The sequence below is a fragment of the Myodes glareolus genome, chromosome 10, assembly GCF_982192425.1.
Source record: "Myodes glareolus chromosome 10, mMyoGla1.1, whole genome shotgun sequence".
NCBI classification, from domain to species: domain Eukaryota; kingdom Metazoa; phylum Chordata; class Mammalia; order Rodentia; family Cricetidae; genus Myodes; species Myodes glareolus.
Genome location: NC_142035.1, coordinates 69209060 through 69232235, shown reverse-complemented (window position 1 = coordinate 69232235; position 23176 = coordinate 69209060). Strand labels below are relative to the sequence as shown.

At 42.5% G+C, this 23176-nt stretch overlaps 1 protein-coding gene across 1 annotated transcript in view; it reads left to right on the top strand.

Moving 5' to 3' along the window:
- Positions 1 to 23176, top strand: part of Lgr4 (leucine rich repeat containing G protein-coupled receptor 4) — a 101897-nt gene that overhangs the window by 49031 nt on the left and 29690 nt on the right. Inside the window, 1 exon segment of the mRNA XM_085696747.2 lies at positions 5751 to 5822. Within this exon segment, the coding sequence (XP_085552873.2) occupies positions 5751 to 5822 (72 nt within the window).

The window sequence follows — 23176 nt, the reverse complement described above, 5'->3', positions numbered from 1 at the left end:
GTCTGTCTGTCTGTCTGTCTCTCTCTCTCTCTCTGTGTGTCTGTGTGTCTGTGTTGAGGTCAAGGACAACTTTGTGAATTTGGTTCTCTCCTTCTCCCTTTATGTGGGTCCCAGAGATTTAACTTAAGCCTAATATGTACATGGCAGGAGCCTTCAGTTGCTGAGCCATTTTACTGGTCTATGGCCCATGAAGAAATTTCAATGTTGCTTTTAGTTTGGGGTCATACTGTAGACATTTGTTTTCTAGAAATTTTGGCCTGCTATTTCTGGTTGATTACCAGAGACCCTGGAAAAGCTTTCGGGAGACTATTAGTTTATCATAATCAACACATACTATTTGAGTTAAGAGACACCATCAACCAGTTCTGTTATTATTTGTTTTGTTCACACCCCCCTCCAACAAAAACACATTGAAGAACTGTGTTCCATAGATCCTGATTGTGGTTTAGCGACTTTTTTTCCCCTAAACTGTTGGAGTTTTGAGGTACATAATCAACAACATGATAGCAACAGGGGAGTCTAAAGGAATGCAAATAAGATGTTCATTCAAATTTAGATAACACACAGTCTGTTTAAAATTAAATAATGCTGAGGCCGAAGTCCCAGACCCTTTGAGGACACAGTGGCAGAGGCCACAGCAGTGTATACACAAACAGGCCACCAGCAAACAGGTTCAGTGCTCTGTGAACAGAGGTGTTAAAAGGTGGAATATGGAAAAATGATTTCTACAGTGTAGATGCTTCAACATTACTAAGTTTTATGGGATGGGGAAAAAAGATGAGGGTTTTAACCATGGGGGGCTTTGTCAGTTTCAATGAAAACAGTTGCACTCTTTAAACAGTAATGACGACATCTGTGACCGCTGGTGGTTGGGAAGTCAGGGGTGTGTGTGTGTGTGTGTGTGTGTGTGTGAACTGCTGTGCTGTTGTGCGTCTCATCTCTGTGGTGAAAAGTTGGGAGCGTTGTGCTGTGTGGGTGGACAGTGTAGATTTGTGTTCCGTCTGTTATGAAAACAAAAGACGTATAGAAAAGATTTTCCTTTCCATCCTGCCAGACTACGTTTTGCAATTCTGTCTCTAGTGTTCTCACCAAGCTGCTTGAAGTCATCCTAATCTTTTTGAGAGAGGATCTTGTTTTTGTCCTCCTGAAATTATTTCCTTTAAAAATGTAATTTCTTCTTAAGGTGTGGCAGTCAGAATTTTGGTCTTCAGTGAAGTGTTTGATCTGAAGTTTGGAGTTTTGATCCGTTCTAGGTGTTACTCTTTTGAGTTTCTTTTTTTTTTTTTTTTTTTTTTTTAAATATTTATTTATTTATTATGTATACAATATTCTGTCTGTGTGTATGCCTGCAGGCCAGAAGAGGGCACCAGACCCCATTACAGATGGTTGTGAGCCACCATGTGGTTGCTGGGAATTGAACTCAGGACCTTTGGAAGAGCAGGCAATGCTCTTAACCTCTGAGCCATCTCTCCAGCCCCCATCTTTTGAGTTTCTTATTCGCTTCTGTAAGGAGGTTTCATCCTGGAGGGCACTGTGCTGCTTCACCATCCTTCAGTCCTGTCTCAGCCTGCTGCCTTCAGAGGACCTCTAGAAAGAGCCAGAACAGATGATGGGTCTGACTTGACATCTTCTGGCTTTTCACAGCGTCTACATTTCCCTGATTACTGCCTCCATCTTAGCAATGAAGTAGCCAGATGTCAGAATCTCAACAGGCTGCCAAAGGTCACACCGCAAGTACAGTATGGGTGAATCCCAGGCTTTTGGCCTTGGAAGCCAGTGTATTTCTAACCAGCTGCCTGGCTCTGGTACCTTCTGTTCCATTGAAATTGCCCTTCTGTGATGTTTGTGAGTAGTGCTGACCTGGTATGACTTTTGTTCTGTTTTCTCCGTTGCGTTTATTTTGGGGTAGGAATCTAGAGTGGCGGACCGCTAGGTTCAGTAACATGCTAGGAGCTTGTTAGGAGACTGAGCTGCTCCAGGAAATGAAAGTTACTGACTGACTTGTGAGAATGTCTGGGTGTTTTGTAGCTGAAGATTTCTTCCTTTGCAAGTCTTAAAATGTTATTTATTTACTTGTAATTTTCTGTATGGAGGTGTTTTCCCTGCATGTGTGTCTACACACCACATACATGCCTGGTGGCTGTGGAGGCTGGAAGAGGGTCACGTCCCCTGCAACTAGAGTTATAGATGGTTATAAACCACGTGAGGTGCTGGGCGTGGAACGCAGGGTCTCTGGAAGAGCTGCCAGTGCTCTTAATCGCTGATCCATCTCTTCAGCCTTAGTTGAAGATTTCTTCGTAGCTTTTTCTTCTGTGTTTTATATGAGGTTCATATATGTGTAATTACTGGCCAGGGCTTCCATTTGTGAATTGTCTAATTCCAGCATGCCGTCTGACCTTTTATTTTTGTAGTCTGTACACCTTGGGTTCTCTTGCCGGTGTTGGTGACGTCAGGTCTAGAATCCACTCCTCATGCTGTCTGTAGGTTGTTTATCACCATTAGCTCTCATTATTTTAAATGGATACCCACCCACCTTATACTCTAACCACAGGATTCCAGGCTGCTCTGGAGATGGTATCTTGTAGTCTACCCCTTTCGCCTCTTTTCACTTTATTCCTAAATATTTTTTTCTAACTAAAGCTCAGACAATGTGAGAGAAAACATTTATAAAGAGCCTCTTGCTAGGGTGAGGGTGAAAAAAAATCCCTTAAAATAGTGGGATTCTTGTTCCTGACCAAGGACTTAGAAGCAAACCTCCCATGTGTGTAACATACATGAGTTTGTAAACCCCGAGTCTCACTAATTGCCTTGACAGCTCAGAGCAAACTACCTGTTGTGTCTTGTTACTCTGAGGGGGAAAGTGAGAAGTGTGTTATAAAATGCTGAATGCAGAGAAGTGTGTTGGAGTAAATGGTTTCTAATTACATTACGTGCCCCCCCCACCTTTGACGTGAGGTTAATTGGTTCACTCCAGACCTTTTCTGATGAAGCAGTTTGTCAGTTTTCCTGATACTGTGGGACTCACCTGAATTGGTACTTCAGTCTTAGTTTGGCGTGTCTCTGTGTAAAGTAGTAAATCACTAATTTGTTCCCCCTTTCTCCTTTTGTTAGAGTAGCTAAAAAGCATAAAACAATGTGTGACTTTACGGAATCAGTTTACAAGTATGAGACTATTGCTTTGTCTTTCAAATTAAAATTTGTATGTATTTTTAAGAATGGTTTTGGGGAAAAAAAAGAGAGAGAGAATGGATTTGGTGATGAAGGCTCATGTGTTTCCAGCCAAAGTCATTGAGTGGTTTTTTCCAAAGGAACAGTAATATTTAGCCTTTACATTGAACATCACAATAAACTGTTGAGAAAAAGTTCCGTAAGTGAGACTTGTATATTGTCGATAAAACATGCTCCTGCATGATAAATAAACTTACAGAGGTAAAACATAAAATAATATAATTTTATATGGTATGTAATATTATAATAAAGATTAGGACGCTGCCCAAACTGATTAGCTCAATGCCTTCATTTTACTATTGAGCAGAGAGGCCCAGGATAAACTAATTGGGTATAAGGAACCAGGGTTGGGCCTGCCTTTTCTGTCCCCTATTTTGATGGTATTTCTCCAAATGATTATTTAAAAAATTTTAATTTTATATGTATAGATGTTTTGCCTGCATATATACCTGTGTTTCCTTCAGAGGCCAGAAGAGGGCATTGGATCCCCTGGAAGTGGAGTTACCAAGGGTTGTGAAGCGCTGTGTGGGTGCTGGGAACTGAAGTGGGGACTTCTGGAAGAGCACCACATGCTCTTTGCCACCGAGAAAGCTCTCTGGCTTCTTGCCAAAGTATTTCTGAGAGAGGCTCCTTCCCCTTTCCTCCCTGTGGATTGCTACCGTAGATAGGTTTGGGACCTGGATTTAAAATACAATACTTCCTCGAGAAGGATACAATTTATTCTAAATTATCTTTAGTAGGATTTGAGTTGTTTTCAGTAATAGAAAAATTGGGGATGCTTGTCTGGTAATAGATCCACTGAGAGGGAAATTTCAAGGTAGAAGAAATTTATGGGAACGTTGACTCCTCAACTTGTGAACTATTTATAGTTCTCTTTCTATTCAGTTTTAAGCAGAGTACACTGCCTAAGATTCATTGATGATTATGCCAAGATATTGAGGGCATCACCCCCCCCCCAATTCCTTTTGGTGCTGAGGCATGAACCTAGGACCTTACACATGTTAAATATGCTCGGTCACTGAGGTCTCAGATCTATGTGACCTAGTCCTGCAGTGTGTGTTTGCTTCTTTTGATCAAGTATAGGGCTTTGACTACCTTTGCCAATGGTAACCTATACTAGCCCACTTGTTCTAGGGAGTTTGAAACTTTTTTTTTCTTTCCTCGTTTTTAACCTTGGCAGGATTTAGGCTTTGCTTTCTGTTTTAGTTAGCAATGAGGGGAGTTACAGAATTAAGTCCTAACCCAGGGGAGGCTGAGTTGGCAGTTAAGATCATAGAGTGTGCATTTTCTTCCTCTTGTTGGCGTCAGGGAGGTCATTTTACCCCACAGTAAGCCTCGGTTTTCTGGTTAGCAAAGGGTGATTGTAGGTGCAATTTTATACCGAGAGGATTTGCTCCTTCTATGCAGCTTCTGTTCCTGCTCCTCCTGCTGTTCCTGTCATTCCCAGTCCAAGATGTTTTCCTCACCTGCCTTGGGAAAGGCTAGGAAGAAAGCGTTGTGATTCCCATGTGTAAATCTTGGCAAGAGGAAAGGTTGGACAGTGACGCCTGGACTGGGGAGCTGAAAGTGCCTTACCTTGTCGGGATTGTATCTCGCTGAAGTGAAGACAGCTCTACCTTATATCATACATGGCTTTTCTAATGCCTCTTTCTGCCATCTTGACAATCCATCAGTGGAACTTTCTTGTGCTTGCACTTGATGGTGATTTTGGCATTAGAGGGACCCAAGAGGTTCAGTCACTGCCTTTACCTCCAGATAAGAGACGGAAGAAACTGAGGGAGTTGCTCAGCCGGCCCAGTGTGTGCCAGGACTTTCCCTCAGAAGGCTGTTACTAAATCTTTCACAGTGTTGATATCACGTGGAGTATGGAAGAGAAAGTCGATTCAAAGGCAGCTGCCAGGGGAGCGGGGAATGATTAATAAAGGATGTTTTAGCTGTTAGAACCGGTTAATTGTTGAGTTACCGTATTGAGTGAGTTCCCTCCTTTCTAAACTGACTACATACCTATCATGTATGCACTTGTCTCTAGCTGGCATGTGTTCTTAGGCTGAGAATGAAATCCACTGACAACTCTTACCTGGAGGACTTTGAGAGCTGTTAAAGGACTTCTGACTAGGATGGAGCTAGGGCTTGTTTGCCCTGTCCTTGATTGTAATTCGGGAGCCATTTCCATCTGCAGGTCTATGTGACCTAGTCCTGCAGCGTGTGTTGGCTCATTTTGATCAAGTATAGGTTTTGTCTACCTTTGCCAGCCAAGGCCGCTGGGAACCTACACTAGCCCACTTGTTCTAGGGAGTTTGAAACTTTTTTTAAGTAATACCTAAAGGGGGAAATTCCAGAACTGGTGTTGTTTCTCAGTTAAGTATTGGATTCTAAAATCAGATTATGCCTATTCCCTTCTGTTTTCTATGCTCATTTTTCTAGCATCTGTACAAAATAACAGCAGGTAGTTTGTTTTCTGTTGGCTTAGACAGTTGGCGATGACCACTAGTTAACCATGCTTCTAACTTCATGTTTTGCAGGGATATTAGTATGAACAATATCACCCAGTTACCAGAAGATGCGTTTAAGAACTTCCCTTTTCTAGAGGAGCTGTAAGTACTACTTTGAGCATTGTGTATCCATGTGTTCTGTACTCATTTTTAGAAGCTGTTTCTGTGGAGAGAGCCTAATGTTTCCTGTCTGAGAATGTCTCAGAGCTTAGTTTCAGGGCACTTTGTCCAGAGTTTGTTTGGGAGTTGGTAGAGAACAAACTTGCTTTTTAAAGCAGTATAATTACCCAAGTTATTTTTGAAAGCCAAAACTAAAAACTGCTACTTCCATAAGACATTTCCCCCCCTGCAATTATTATAACCATGGTTGCTGCAGTGACACAAGCTAATTGCAGTGTGATCCTGAGATAACATGGCTCCTGCATAATTACCATTGTTGCCCGAGGAGTTGCTGTGTGGGTAGCTGAACTGGGAGAAATAACACAAGGTGTTCCAGGGTCTTGATGCAGCAGGCCACTTTGACAGCAAGTGGACAGCAAACAGGAAACTGATAATAGATCTCCTTGGCCATTTGCACATGACCTTTTGGGCGCAAAAGTGTGTGACAGCAGCTCACCACGTCTCCTAGTTGCAATAGGAAACACATTTTTGATGTGTTTTTAACCTTTCCTTTGGTTGTGCTTTCCATATGCTTTTAATTTCTATAATAAAAAGAATGCACCTTTAGTTTTTAAAAGAAGAGGAACCTATACATTATATTTTTGGAATCCTGGTGGAAAGTAAAATTAGATTTGAGTCAGTTAATATAAGCCCCAGCTCACAGATTAAGTGGTATGAGGTGGTAGGAGGGTGCAGTTTGATATGAAGAGCTGAAAAAGACCCAGGCCTGAGGGATCTGAGTTCCTGCAATACATGTCCTGCACTCTCTCAAGAGCCCATCAGTGACGCTGCCTCCCTGAGCTCAGCCCCTCCCTGACAACACAGAGTCGGAGGCGAGCAAGACCCAGATTGTATTCCTAGCTCATTGAAATAGCAGTTTAAAGACTTAATAAAATTGAAGAGAGTTTTTTTTCTTCCCACACTGCTTAGTGGAACTTAATGCTTTCACGTCAAAAGCTGAATAGAGATCATTTGTCACAAGACTGAAAACTGAGTCAAATGACTTAGACTCTCTCGGTGTCTTTGACTATAAGGTGTGATTAATAACAATCCCCCGTTTGTATTGTTGTGGTGCATACAAAATGTATATATTGAATGTTTATTATGCATGATACAGAATGTTATATACATGTTAGCTAGTATCTTAGTATTTTGAAAGGGCATCAGGAACAAATTATGTTCAGGTAAAAGGATTTATGGGTATGGTGTGTATGGTGCATTTTATTTATGCCTTTTTATGTAATGAATATTAATTGCCTTTAAATAATGTTTGAGCTAATTGCGTTTGAAGTCTCTATTCCACCACTATAATCAGTCTTTAAGGTACTGGTCTGCTTTCTTTGTTCTCACATGTAGTTTTACACGTCAGGGTTAGTATCTCTTTACAGAAGTGATCTCTCAGTGAGAGGACATGAACAAGTGGTTGCTCAGCCTTTGTGTAGCCACTGTGGGATGAATGATGTTCCAGACAGGAAATGGAGAGGCTTCTTGCACTCTGGAGGGGGCTTCTGTGTGCAGACCACCTCTCCTGATGCCTGCAATTCCCAGTTAAACTTTTAAGGATTTCGGAGTGGGAACCTGGCTAATCTCTGCTTCGTGAAATGTCACATCTTGGTTTTCTTAAAATCTCGAATGACCAAGCATTTGTGAACCTCATGAGCTCTATCAACTAAGAGTTTTAATTGGAGCCAAATTGAGTTTGATTGGTAGTTCTTTTGTAGCGAGGTCATGTTCTCTCTGTATACCACTAACACAGGAGTGAAGCCTATCAAATCAAGCTGTTATACCCACCCTGAATACTGTATAGGATTTCAAAAAAAAATTTAGTTAGAGCTGAAAGTTATTTACAAAGAATATTTCAAAATAGCTTTAATACTCTGGTAATAATTTAGGCATTCAAGGGAGTTTATTTTCAAGGTTAATATACACACTCAAAACCTTGATTTTTGCTTTTTAAAACCATGTAGTTGATTTTAACATTCTGAAGGATGCGGCCTTGACTGTTGTAATGTTTCATAAACAGCACAACCATTTGTTCAGAAGTCATCTGGAAGTGGTTTAAGAGTGACTGTGAAGCTGAGCGCCCTCAGTAGAGATGAGTGGCTTGCCTGGGTTTTTCCGTGTGAGCTAATGAGGTGTTCTTTATAACATATGTCTGGGTTTGGCCAAATTTCATGTAGGGATCTGGAATGCTTAGAGCATGGGGCAGACTCACTGCCCAACAATACAGAAAAAAAATTCTCATATATATCAGCACATCTACTTATTCTCTCAACAGACACCAAGTCCCGTTACTTGTCAGTCCTTGTGGTGCTTGTTAGGAATACAGACACCAGCATAGTTCTGTCGGGGAGAGTTACGTTGTTTTGCTAGCATACCAACTAGAAGCAGGTAGCCATTTAAATTAAGATATGAATGAAAGTTAAAAAAAAAATCTGCTGCTTAGCTGAACTAACCACATTTCACACAAGTTATTTCTTACTTTTTGTAATGCTGGTGCCTGAACCCAAGGCTTCATCCATGCCACACCAATGTTCTGCAGAGCCACGTTGCCAGCCCTGAATAACCACATGTTAGTGTCAGTAATTAGCTATGCTGAGTGACGGCCATCTAAGCAGACACAGATAATTTCTATCCTTGTGGGAGATTCTGCTGGACAAAGTTGATCGAATTTCCAGAGTGAGATGAAGCTAACGGTCTGTGCATTGTGCTAAAGGAGCCGTACAGGATGAGCGGAAGCCGAAAGCACTGGACTTACTGGAGGGGCTAGAATGCGGGAAGCTTTTTTGCTTCCTATAATCATCTCCCTTGAGTTTAGCCAGAGGAAGATGGGTAAGAACTTCCTAGACTGTCGAGTGGTACGGGGGCAGACACTTCAGAAGAATCAGGATATGTGAAGTGACTTGTTATGACAGGATTGCGTGATGATTCTAAAATCATTTCTCAGATTTTGCCCGTATCCTGAAGTGGTTTGAGCCAGGCTGTGCGTGTTAAATGCTTCCCAAAGGAGTTCGGTTTGATAGGTTTATCAGAAGAGACTAGGATGTTTAGATGTCACTTACTGAGACACGAGCAGCCAGTCTGCTTGGGACTGAAAGAGTTCCGTTTTATAAAGATACTGTGGTTAATAGCACACATACAAAGCTTTCACTGTGTGTAAGACCTTTTTCATAACAACACGAAAGTGTGGTTTCTAAAGGCTGAGCTGAAAGGACCCTGGGTCTTCCCCATGTTCCTGTGTTTGATGTTTCATTGTTCCAGGCCCCAAAGTCTGGCCTTCAAAGCCCTGTTCTTCCTTAATCACTGAAGAATGTTGACTTACTCTTAGAGAACTTTTCCACCCAATCTTTCTCTTTGTGGATTACATATGTTAGGTAATGTTGTTTCCAGCTATTTTCACATTTAATCTGCTTTTGAAAGATTTAGGGCTCATAAAGATTGTCGCTCAGTACTATTCTCCCCTAGACACAGTACATGCAAGGGTCTCAGGACTGTCTCGATTTTTGTGTCTCATCTTCGTAGTCTTTAAAATGAGAATCCTTACAGAACTCCTGTAAAAATAATATTGAACAACATGTAAAAGTAGGGAAGTTTCAATTGTTACTAAAAACATGTCTGTCCTTTTATTGAAAAATTTGGAGACGATGGTTGTTTTTTTTTTAAATCATTTTTGATTGTTTCCAACAACCCTCTTTTTATTTCTCTCTCTATTTTTTGTTATTTATTATATATACACTTTCCAGGAGACAGTTCCAGATCTCATTATAGATTTTTGTGAGCCACCATGTGGTTGCTGGGAATTGAACTCAGGACCTCTGGCAGAGCAGTCAGTGCTCTTAACCTCTGAGCCATCTCTCCAGCCCTGAAGAGGGTAGTTTTGCTTGGAGGAAGGAACTGGAGTAGGTTGGTATGTCTTTTAGCAATATTCAGATAAAGCTGGGATTTTGGGGGAAGCGTTCGTGCAGCAGTATCAGGATCTATATCACCTGATACCATCTATAAAGCCACAAATGCTTCTGGTTGCCTTGGACTTGTCAGGGCATTGGGAGCCATCTGGGGAATGGTTGAAATTTAGAGCTGTGAAAATGATTCAGTTAGGAACAAGAGGAAGAATACCAACTCCTTTTCCACAGGCTGTCCCGGAAGCATCCCTGGAGATATTACAGGGATGTAGCAACAGCAGTGGAAGCACTGCCAACCATGGCACTCAGTCAGTTACTATTGAATACACTCTGGGACCAAGATAATTCTATCGTTTCCAAATTTTTCGACTCTGAAGGCTTCATGATACTCACATGAAGACAGGACTTTGAGTCCCGGTCCACTGTTACTTGTTTTGTTTAATTCATTCCGTGCTAAAGGGAGCCATTACTTTATAAAAGGGGTGGGCAGTTCCAACAAGGACGGGTATTCAAAGACAGAGCATTTGACCACAGCAAGATCTTCACCTAGTTCATCAGATTCACCAGAGGACACCTCCCTGTTCTCCTCTGTAACCCACGAAAATAGGTGCTGTTTCCTCATAGTGAGCACTAGTTAAGTGTTTAGCATATAATAAGCTCTCAGTCAATGTAGCCTGTCATTATGATTTCTCTTTTACCCTGCAGTAATTGCCTTTTGCCAAGATTGAACAACTTTAGTTATTTTTATAAATGGATTCAGGTAGAAATTATGAAAAAAAAATAATTTTAGAAATTTCAAGTGAGTTATTGTCAAATAATCTCACTGTGTGGTTCACAGGTGTAGTTAGTACCTGGCTAGTGTTCTCTTCTGCTATTGTACTCAAAAGAACTTATCTTTGCTTCTAAACTGTGTGTGACTCACTTCATATTCACTCCCTTCATAGAACCTTCCAGATAAGCCTTGTTGACTGCAGGAACATCCCAGAGAAAACAAAAGCTGTCCTCGGTTGCCCGGCAATAGATTCAGTTCTTTAGCAGTACTCCTTTGTTCCCCTCTGCTGGAGTCCACGCCTACTCCAATGGGAGGATCGTTCTGGAAATCACTGCCCTAGCAGTTGTAGAGTGAGCCCACGAGGACTCATTACCTGTCTGATCCTTAGTATTTCCTATAAGGGTTCATCTGGAGAACTCTGAGACTAAAAAGTGAAGCCGAGAAGGGAGGGGTGGAGAGGGAGATTGCACTAATTGGGGCCTAATAGTTATATGATATGTCCTTTGAGAAGGCAGTGGTGGCACACACCTTTAATCCCAGCACTCAGGAAGCAGAGGCAGGCGGATCTCTGAATTCAAGACCAACCTGGTCTACAAGAGCTAGTTCCAGGACAGCTAGGGCTATTACACAGAGAACCCTGTCTCAAACAAAACAAAACAAAACAACAACAATAACAAAATGTTTTCTTTGTTTTGTTTTAACCCATAAAACTCTTTGAGGAGGTTGAGCTGTTCCTCACAGAAGCACCTTGCTAGGCGACAGAATTCATTAGTAGTGGGACCTACTATGGGTAATAAGACTGACTATGTCTCCTGTACAAGTGGGAAGGCCAAAGAAAGACTTAGTACACCACTCACTAATTCAGTTACCCGTTGTCAGCTAAGCACAGTTCAGCAGTGAGTTAAATGAGATTCTTGGCTTCAAGGGAAAGGAATAGTGTACTCCAGCTAGGAGAGTTCAAAGGAAAAGGGAAATTACATTTAGCAAGAAAGATTAAAGAAGACCTCATCAAAGAGCTGGCATTTCTGGGGACCCTAGAGGGATGGTGGGAGTTATTTATGAGGAGATACGCGAAGAAACTCAAGTAGAGAAACAGGGACTGAGCTAGGTAGCGCAGTGTGAGGGGAAGTAGTGCTGGGTTGCTGAAAGCAGCTGTGCAAGGGACATTTAGAGAGGCATTTGGAGCTAGATTGAGGACAGTATACCCGAGCTAGACACAGGGATTCTTGGGTGACCATTGTTTTTTTTTATTTTTATGGTTTATTTAACTTTATTTTATGTGCATTGGTGTGAAGGTGTCAGATCCCCTGCAACTGGATCTTCAGACAGTTGTGAGCTGCCATGTGGGTGCTGGGAATTGAACCCAGGTCCTCTGGAAGAGCGGTCAGTACTCTTAACCACTGAGCTATCTCTCCAGCCCCTTTTGTTTTTGTTTTGAGCCAGGGACTAGTTCAGTCAGGTAGGGTCTTCTGTCAACGTGATTCCACAGCAGAGAGGTTAGAATTGAGAGAGATCAGGAAGAGAGGGAGATAATGGAGCTACCGAACTGTAAAAGTGTAGGCGAGAGTTACCAGAATTCGTGTTTAGCATGGAGGTGTATGCCTTTGGTCCTAGCACACAGGACGTAGGTACATGTAGATCTCCGTGAATTCCCTGATAGCTTCTTCTACACTGTGAGTTCTGGGCCAGCTAGGGCTATATAGAGACCCTGTCTAAAAAGTGTGTGTGTGTGTGTGTGTGTGTGTGTGTGTGTGTGTGTGTGTGTATGTGAATCTGAATTAGAGCAGATGAGAGGCAAAATAGAGTCAAGGATATGTGAGCTATGCCAGCATCAGTGGTACTTCATTTTAGTATTTCCAGGAGTTATTAGAATTAGAGACAACATGAAAAGAAATTGTTCCAGAAGAGAAAATATCAAATTTATTTTGATGGAAGCACATTGAGTTACATAGACTATAGATAGGGGCCTATGGAAATAGGTGAATGGAATCCAGAATAGACACTCATGGGTGTAGAGTTGAGAGTCTTTTATGTTGAGGTGATTAATGGAAACTTGAGATTGCGAAAGCTTGCCAAGGGATAGAGGGCAGAAGAAAGGGAAGGGAAGAGGGCCAAAGACAACTCCTTGGGAAACACTTGACACAAAGTGTGGGAAGAGGACAAGTGCCAGGTGAGAACTGGGGCAGAACTCTTCCCCAAGAGTTGTGGAAGGAGGAGTCTCGACAATGGAACAAGGACTCAAGAGAGATGCCTATAGCCGGACACTGAGAAAATGATTTCAGTCACCTTAAGTAGCTTTACAGTTGTTTCAGTAGAGAGGGAACAGTACCATTTGGGGAAAGGAGTTCTCTAAGAGACAGGTGTTGGGGAGCTGTTAGCAGGTACCTTCTGGGATTTGGCAAGTGAAAAAAGCTTTCATGCGGTCTGTATGTTAGCAGAGGTCACTGGGTTTAAGACACAAACACAACCGAGGCGCGGTAGAGAATTGTTTCTTGGGAAACAGAAATGTCTAAAGATGGAGTTGCTTCAGCTAGCTTTGGAGCTTGAGGCTTAAATGTTATTAGAATTTTCACATGTCCTCTGTGGTTCAGTTTTGATTCTCTCCTTCTGTGTTTTCGGTTCCTTTCCTGTTGTAAATACCCTGTCTTCATAGAGTGGGGACTGTAACTCCGTCAGTAGTCCCAGCTGTGTCTCCACATCCTAAAATCCCATATGAATATCGGAAGAATCTCCTGCTGCTCTGAGCAGAGGCCTGGGAGGACTTGGCTTGGCTGTCTTTCTTCCTTACCTGTTCTTTTTGATGGTGTGGTCTAAGGTGATTCATCAGTCCATCCCTAATAGAATTACTTAGACTGTAGACGTGGTCCCCCAAAGTGAGCAGGAGAAGGCAGGAAGGAAGATACACTGGGCAGAGAGAAGCTAAGATTATCTCAGCCTTTTAAAACCCAGCTACTAAACACAAATGCAGGCAATGTGTCCTCAATGTATCAATCTGAAATGAACGAAGTATTGTTGGAGACCATTCCATTTAAATAGGAAATGGTATCAATTTAGCTAGTTCCACTAAACTACACCTGTAACTTTGTTGTAAGTGCTTCATAGCCCATGAATAGAGGTGATGAAAATATGATGTAGTCTGACTTTGGGGATCGTAAATCAGAAATTAATAGAGAGGTAGAAGAAATCAAACGGCAATTCTAAGCAGTTCACTGGTAAATGACACTGGATGGGGAAATTGTAGAGAAGCATATAAAAACACAGTTTGTTGGTTCCTTTATGTATTTTAATCAGTGACGGTTATTTGTTCTTTGTCTGAATATAATCGGGGTTATAAGAAAACAAAATTATGTTTGATTTTCTAGTAACATGATTAAGTTTCCCAACAAGGTAATAAGCTGAGCCATTTCTTTTATTCATTGTCTACTCTTACATGAGCCATTCTTATTCAGTATATTGTTTATTAATACTATATTCCGTTATAGGAACTTTGGCTCAGCACTTGTACTTTACCTTCTCTGTTCACCATCTGTGGGCCCTCTGTTCACCAACAGTTACTGTGGCCCTATCTGTACTTTGAAGATGGTCATGTTGGAGGCATTGCAAATGTGAATTGAAGACATATGGATATAAAACTATAAAGTATGAAATAATTTGACATAAGCTAGATTTTTGAAACTAATTATAAAATTGATGACAATTCAGTGTTTAAAACATGGACCTATAAAGAGATAACAAAGGAGAAAGGAAGACTAGCCAATCATTATCTCACCCCTAAGAGATAACTTTTGTTGTATTTTGTTATGTATCCTAAATGTTTTCAATATATTCCTATACTTTTTTTGTTGTTGTTTTTTGAGATAGGGTTCCTCTGTAGTTTTTGAAGCCTATCCTGGAACTACCTCTTGTAGACCAGGCTGGCCTCAAACTCACAGAGATCCGCCTGCCTCTGCCTCCCCAGTGCTAGGATTAAAGGTGTGCGCCACCACCGCCTGGATTATACTTCTTTTAAAAGTAGAATTTTACTATTTATGCTCATTCTTCTGATAGATCTAGGTTTTACCGCTAATGAATATACAGTATAGTTTCATCTCAATGCTTCACATTTTATGTAACAAATTTCCTACTGTTCCTGTGCTTATCTATTGTAAATAATTTTAGAAACTCTTTACCTAGTTTTTGTGTATTTAAGGTACTGTCCTTCAAAATATGTTATTTAATATATTTGCACACACACCCACCAGAAGACGGCATCAGGTCAGTTGTGAGCCACCTGATGTGAGTGCTGGGAACCAAGTTCAGGTCCCCAAATGAGAGCAGCAAGTGCTCTTCAACCACAGAGCCATCTCCCCAGCCTCTAATTTACTTGCTACCTTTAATTATGCTGTTTTGGTTACAGCCTGGCATGCACTTTTCCTAAATTTCATGAATTGGAAATATCTTTGGTTGTAGTGGAAAGTTCCAAGTAACAGAGACTTACAGACGTAATGCTTTCTGTTATTTGCATGCGTCTGAAATCTGCAGCCTAGCAACCAGGAGCTGCTATTGAGAATCACAACATTAGCAGAGTTGCAGACCTTAGCACTCTAGTCTGCAGTTCTGTCTTTATAGTGTTCACGTCCAGATCATGGCTGGAGCTGGAGCCATCAACATTCCCCTCTCGGAGTAGGAGGGAGGAAGGAGGGGGCAGTGGTCATGTCCCACTAGGTCATTTCTTTTAAGAAGCCACCTTGAACATATCATACAGGACCTCTGACATTTCATTGGCTAGTACGTAGTAACTTGGGTTTTAACAGGGAATGCTGGCAAATAAGAGCTTTGATACTTGGACTCAAGACAGGACTCTGTTACTAGGTAAGAAAAGAAAAATGTTTATTGGCAGTGCAATTAGTTAAAGCAAACTTTTGACTGCAAGCAACAGAACTCAATTTCCTATTTAAACAGGAAGAAATATACTCTTGCAGTAGAGGAAGGCTCTAGATCTGAGCCATTTGGTGCACTTCTTTCTGAGCTCCCTGTGCTTTTTAAAGCATTCCCTGCCTTCCTTTCCCAGCCTGCCCTGGTATTCCACTGCTCACCACTTAGCTTCATGTGTCTTGCCATTTTGTGACCCAGGTAAGTCAGGAAGTCAGTATGTACTGTGCTCTCTTACTTCTGTATGACTCAGAGTGACAATAACTGCATTTTAATAGTCAGCTTTATTCACTTATTATTACTGTGTACATGAGTGTGTGATGCATATGTGCGAGGATTGGGTGTGTACATCATGGCTGACACTTGGGATCAGTTCTCTCCTACCGCCATGGGACCCAGGGGTTGAATTCAGGGCACCAGTCTTAGCAGCAAGTACTTTTACTCTGAGTCATCTTCTTGGCTTAGGAATCATATTTTTTTAAACTTAAAATTGGGGGAGATGTTAAGGAAAAGAATTTCTTCTCATTTTGGATTTATTGATGCAAGAAATTTAATTCTGCTGAAGCTCCATGATTGATGGACTTGTTGCTACTTAAATGAAATGAGAAACTGAGAAAAACAGTGCTTCCTTTGCTCTCCCGTGGTAGAAAAGCAGTAGGAACCTGCTGCTTGGTGTTAGGGATATGCATAGTTTTCAAGCTTGTGTTATTTCCTCACATGGATGATGTCATATGTGCTTATCATCAAAAGACAAATGATTGGATGGTTAGAAGAGCTGTGCTCGGAACCACGACCATTGCCACAGTTCTTACTGATTTACCTCTACACTAGTCTGCTGTGGTTCCTCTGGGGAAGTGGGAGGCACAAGAGGCCAATGTGGCACAGGTGAAAACTTAAATTTTAGTTAAGTAAAGTTCTTTAATATGTGGAAGAGTATTAGACAGCCTTCATACCAAGTTTTAGCAGGGATGGAATTATTTTTGTTATAGATTACTTTAGTGTTTACCTCCCCCTGCCCCGTGTGTGTGTGTGTGTGTGTGTGTGTGTGTGTGTGTGTGACAGAGAGAGAATGAGAGAGAATTTCTTCCTTCTTGCAAAGACAAACTGTTTTAAAAACATAGGCAGTCCTTCATGAAAAGGATCTAAATATATGTGTGCTCTTAACACATTGCATTTTTACAATGCTTTGCTTGTTTTCTTGCTTATTGTGATAGGGCTTCATTCCAGAACCCAGGATGCCCTACAGAGTACTTGTTTCCTCCGAGACCATCGCAAACTTGTTATTCTTTTGCCTCAGCCTCTCAATGGCTAGTGGCGTGCGCCACCACATCCAGCTTATATGTACATACCCAGAAATGCACATATACTTTTTATTCCCATACTTTATATACATATGCACCACCTCCAGCTTATATTTATATATATATATTCATCTATGCATATTATGATTACATGTTTTTAATAATTGCATGAAGATCTGAAATCCTTCCTACGATGTGAAAGATGGGGATGACAGCCAGGGGTCGAGCTGGCACTCAGCATGCCCGAGGCCCTGGGTCTAAGCCCTGGCACTGGGATTGGGGTGGGTAAAGAAGAAAAGGCAGGAGGGGAGCAAACCAGGCGTGGTCAGTGGACTTCGGAATACTTGGATGTACTGTATCAAATGAGGTTTAACACTGGGAGAAAGAAGGACCCAAGGGATCTAGGAAGAATGTTGCTTAATTATTGGCCTTTTTGGTCCACTACAAAAGTATTTCTTTCTTGTGGCTGTCTTGAAGTTAGTGGGAGAGAACACCAAAGAGCAGTTAGTGTTTAGCTTCTGGGATTTATATTGTTTTCTAGGACTTATGTTATTTAGCGGCATTGTAGGACATTGGGCTTGGCATGTCAGGGACAGAAGCTCATGTTCTCCGTTGTTAAACTGGAGCCACTGGTGATAAATTCTTGAGGTATATTAAGGGCCACTATAATCAGATAATCAAAATGCAAAGGGGTAAATGAATCTTCAGCTTTTTTTTTTTAATACCAAATAGCCTAAATGGGAGCCAGCAAATCCCTCAAGGTTTTGCTTTTTTACAGAAGCCCCATAGTTCTGAAAACACAGTTAGACCTTCCTTCACATGCAAATTAATATATGACATAGGATTAATAATAGAAATATGTTTCTTGCTGTTGAAAATGGTCACTAGCATTTTACATCCTGTTTTCAAATGGTGTTTAGAAGAAAGACACTCACCTCCCGTCAAACGTTTTCTGGTGGCCATGCTTGCCTCATTCAGTCTTGACTAAGAACGGTCTTCTCTACGGGAAGCATCACAGGCTGATGGCTTAGTCTATTGTCCTTTGTAAGCAGTATGACTGACACTGGCCATCTGCCCACTTGAGGGAATCAATGGCATTACGGGGGAGGCAGCCTGGACACGTTTGGGTATGAGCTGTAATGCTTCCTTTTATTTAGCTTCGGAGGTAGTGTGGAGCATGGCAGTGGAGGAGGAGGGAAGACATTGCTGAGGGCAGAAGGGTGTTGGTGACACCGCGGGGCAGTACTGTGTACTCTTGGTGAGGGCTGACAGGGGCACAGCCACAGGCCATCTTCCAATCACGGCAGAATGAAGACTAGGGGCGTGAGGGGCTGGCAGGCTGTGCGGCCTGCTTCTCAGCCTCACCGTGCCGTGAGAGCAGCTGTCTTTGGAACTCTTTTGTTTGTGCAGTGAACGTGTTTCCGGCCTCCCCTCCACAGTTGCTGTGGTATCACTGTCCCTTCTTCACGCCATGTCGCCTCAGAGCAGCTGCTAGAAGCCCTCAGCTACACTCCCTTCCACGTAGTGAATGTCTAGTCATTGTACAGATTGTGGTCTTTATTCTCCTAATTCCTGACTCGAATTCTAGCCGCCGTGAAATTTATATAATGGCCCGAAAGCAGTCAGTGCTTTTGTGCAAATAGCTCCAGTTGGTTTACTCTGTGTTTCACAGTTGCGTCTCTCCTTTTCTTAAAAAAAAAAAAATGTGTATGTGTATTGCCTGAGTGTGTATACGTTCACGTGTGGACGAACCTGCGGTGGTCAAAGAAGCGTTGGATTAACTAGAGCTAAAAGGTGTGAGCGGTTATGTGGGTGCTAGGAACTAAACCTGGGTCCTCGGCAAGAGCTGTGAGTGCTCTAACTGCCAAGCCTTCTCCATAGCCCAAACCTCTCCTGTCGGTTTCAGTTGCTTTCCAAGTGAAGAAATCCCAGACATTTGGGTGCACTGCCTGAAGGTATCAGTCCTTTGGCCTACATTCCCTTCTGACATGTGGCTTGCTTAGTCCTCTCCTTCATTGATACATTACCCATATTTAACCTTCACTTTTTCTGTACTTTCCCTTCTGGCAAATGGAAGTTTTGTGTAGTATATTCATTAAGAGTAGATAGTATTGTGGAAAACTCTTGTGCCCCCTCTAAGGAGTTTCTAGTACGAACCCATGGTGCTTCTGCATAATACGCACAAAACAGATTCATAAGGAGTTATGAATTCATAAGGAATTCACACTGCCCCACTTAGCCCCTGTTCCCTGAAATGCCTCCAGGTGTATTGGGAGAGCATAAGCCTAGAGGCCTGATGTCTCTCTTCTATCAACCCTCCCTTGTCTCTCTTCTTTCTCTTCTCTCTCTCTCTCTCTCTCTCTCTCTCTCTCTCTCTCTCTCTCTCTCTCTCTCTCTCTGCTTTCTTTGCTGCTGGGACTCTTGTAGTAAGCAGGGTAAATAAGACCTGCCCTGAGGTAGACTGTTTGAGCTCACTATTTGAAGTGCTGTCGGACTTGTTTCAATTCTTCGTGTTTGTGTACACAGTACAGTGAGTTGAGATACTACTGTTGACCCACGGACAGCTCTTTCCAACTTGAAGCTCCTCTTAGCATTTGCCGCATGTGTTAAGACAGGTGATAGGTGCAGTGACACCTGCTCCCTTCAAGGCGAGCCAAGTACGTCTTTTCCGTGAAGAGTACGAAGGAGAGTGAGGGAGTAGAAACGAAAGAACAGAATAGGAAATATAATCAGGTAGCTCTCCCGTTTATTTAAGCACTAGTATTAGATTCTCAGAGTCTTATACTGGGCCTTCGTTGAGGTATTACAACGTACCTACCATGTGCATGATCTCATGCAAGAATACAAAATGAATGTGATTTAGTCCCCACTCATAAGGAACCTCATAATGCCACAGAGGAAGGTGGGGGAGGTGAACAGTAACTAGAGGCGAGCTAAGAGGCACCAGTGAGAAAGTTTTATTTAAGACTCTTGTGGAAGCAAAGGAAGGTGATGTCATAGGGTTTCTTATTGCTAATACTCAACTCAGGCAGTCAGCATGATTTTAGTTGGCTAAGGTTGGGACATGGGGGAATTACAGGTGAAGAAATTGGTGTGAGTAGTGAGCTACATAGGGAAACCTGGCATGTTTGGATGTGTAACAGTCAGTGTGAAACTGTAGGAAGTAAGAATACTGGATGAAGGCGCAAAAGGAGAGAGCTATGTTGAAGGTCCAGAAAACTCAGCGGGAGAAAATGAGGCTTTGAGAAACTTATCAGAATTGTATATTTAAAGATTTAGAGTTCATAGTATTATATAGTTTAAAAATATTTATTTTATGTATTTGGATATGTGTGTGTGTGTGTGTGCACCACATGTTTTCATAGTGCTAAAGAAAGCCAGAGATGGAGTCCGCTCCCCTGTAATGAGCTATGGATGGATGCTTGTGAGCCTGAACCCAGGCCCTCTGAAAGAGCGACAGGTGCCCTTACCTGCGGCCATCTCACCAGCTCCCTCCCAGTATTGTAATTAAGTCGGGTGAGGCAGAAATCTTGTGGAAGCTCATGGCAATAATCCAGGTAAAAAGCAATGAGAGACTAAAGTTGTACAACAGAAAGATTGTGAGTACATGGCTTGAGACCATGTAGAGCGACCCTCACTACCTTGGTAACCAGAAGCTACTGGCACACAAGTGGGAGCCATGATGCTTGGGACTGTAAACGTGGGTTTCCATAAAATTATACCACATCTGCCTTCTTCCCTTACCTTGAGATTTCCTTAAAAATTCATAGCAATTGAGGAGTACGTGGATAATAAAGATATTTCCCGTGGGATAAAATTTATGAATATCATGGTTTAGCAAATTGAGAAGGCTTTCTGAGACATGCAGTCAGCCCGCCCAGTTGCTTCTAAGACAACTGTTGCCTGCGGCACATTAAGTAGAAACCCAGGCATGGAATGGGAAATAGCTGGTCTTTGCTAAAGAAAACATCACTGGTTTTAATTCTTCCTGAGCATCAGTCGCCTCATTTTTACTTGAAAATTACTAAAACAAACAAAAATGATAACAGACTGCTCTAAACTCTGCATAGTTCCAGGAAGAGTCCCTCCGCAAGGGGTCCCTTTCTCATTTCCTTCCCTCTGGGCATCCTTGGCTGCGAGAAGCAAGTACTGAGTCTGCTGGGAAATCCCCCCCCCCCCCCCCCCCGTAATTGCAGCTCAGAGGTCCTAATGCATCACCAGAGCTTGTCTGCCTTGGCGGCCACCTGGGAACTGTTGATGTCCAAACAAAGCTGTTAGCTCGCCCAAGTCCACCATGCTCCTCCTCTCCTCTCTGAGAATGAGTTCCTAATCTTTTGGTGACACTGCAGAAGCACCTGAGGTCAGGAACAAGTTGATAAACATTGGAAGATGTGAGTCAAGGACTAGGGCGCTGGCTCCTCCACTTTGTAGCTGTGCGATTTTTGCCAAGTCACCTACCTAGCTTCTTGGGTGTTTTAGAAAAGCCGGGTTGTGGTTGCACTGTGATAAAGTGAAAGGCCGTCTGTCTATACCATCTGTTTTGACCCCTGCGTCTGCTAAGACCTTAGGTGTTTGCTTCCTAAGGATTTGGGGACTCGGCCCTAAGCCTGTCATTTATTCATTTTGCTGTTTACTGGATCTGCACTTTGAGACATGAAGCACCTCCAAGATGTGCTGCCCCGAGAAGTGCTGGCTCCTAAGACTGAATACTGAGCGGTCTGTGGAAAGGTTCTGGAGGGTGGGACTGTCAAAGCGGCGGTGTGTCCTTCCTTTCCACAGCAGCTCGGCAGACTTCGGGGAGATGCCTTCCTGAAGGCTCCACGTGGTGTGTTTCCCCCCCAGGTAAAGTCATCTAGTAGCGTGCCCTCCTGTGCGGCCTTGCCACCCAGACTCTGCACGCGCGCTGTGTTTATTTCTGTTCTCCAGATCGTTGGCTTGTGTTTCAGGATAAGCCTCATGCTCAGCGCCCTTTGTGTCATTTCTATTAACGACAAGTCGAGGGGAAGCGGAATGCTTTTGGAAGCCAGGTTATTTTAGTATTCACATAGTTTATAAAGGGGCAGAGATTTCGGAGAAAGGAAGCAAATATTTTGACTAATGTGGTTAAACAGTCTTTTTTTTGTTGACAAGTTAAGATAATCAGGTGTTCTGTGTTTTGCCACTTCCTTGGTGACTTAATAATAAAGCACTCTTTCTCGTGGTCATGGCACAGGATGTTACATTCCTCAAGGAAGGCCCAAGGATATCAGGATGGTAAAAAGCTAATGCTAGAGACAAGGGGTGAAGGATCCTGGAAAGCTCACTGTGTTTATAGAGTTTCTTTTCTGGCAGATGCTAGCTTTTAACACAAGTTTTAAGGACAGCTGGGAGGAGCCAGGTTACAGGATTTTCGAGGCATTCCGGGAAAGATGGCTACTGCAACTTAAGGCTCTTCCGGCACAATTTGAGCCTTGGAAATGTGGTCTTTAAATACTGTGTGTTACAATTGTGAGCACCCTTAGTTGAGGTTAATGAGGGAGCTCGAGTGGAGCAAACCCTTTCATTGCTCATGTGGGGCTTGCACAGAGGTGGGCCACAGGAAGCTGTGTATTGGCACGAGGAGTGTTTGCAGAGAACTTCTGCCTTTTATTTGTTCTGTTGGCTCTCGTGGAGATTAAACCCGAGGCCTTGCCCCTGATAGGCAGGCTCTCACCTACATCTCTGATGCTGTGAGGGGCCATCCGAGAACACTACAGCTAGTGAACTCCCAGCTGAGATATTGGTAGCTAATGAGACGGCATATTCTTGGGCGACAATGAAGGGAGGGATGTGTACTCTGTTCTGAGCAGCATTTGTACTTGGCCGGTGAGACTCATGTGCCATCAACAGCCGGAAGGTAGCCTGTGACAACGTTTAGTTTTGTGCTGGATTTTTCTGCAGGCCAAGGGAAGAAGCACTTCCATTGTGTATTTAAAGAATGGCAGTGAGCTTACAAGGTGAAGGGTTTACATGAAGCTGACTAGTTTGGGAATAAGAGAAGAAACATTTTTGAAATGGTTGTATGGAAAAGGGCGTAAAACTGTTTTCTTTTGTATACTGATTCTCAGAGGTGAATGGCCATGATGTTTTTAAAAGGGAAACTAATATGTAGTTAATTCTTAAAGATTTGTTTTTATTATCTCTAGCTGTGCATACAGGCATATGTCTGAATATGGCTGCGGCACATGAATTGCCGGTACCTGTGGAGGTCAGAGGTGTAAAGTCCCCCTAAGCTGGAGTTACAGGAGGCTGTGAGACACCCAGTGAGGGCTAAGATTCTCTGCAAAACCAATGCAAGCTCTTAACATTGAAGCCATCTCCCCAGCCCCTTAAAGCGTTGTTTTGAGCAAACAACAATTCACAAATTAGGTAGCTGCCCAACAGAAATGGTTC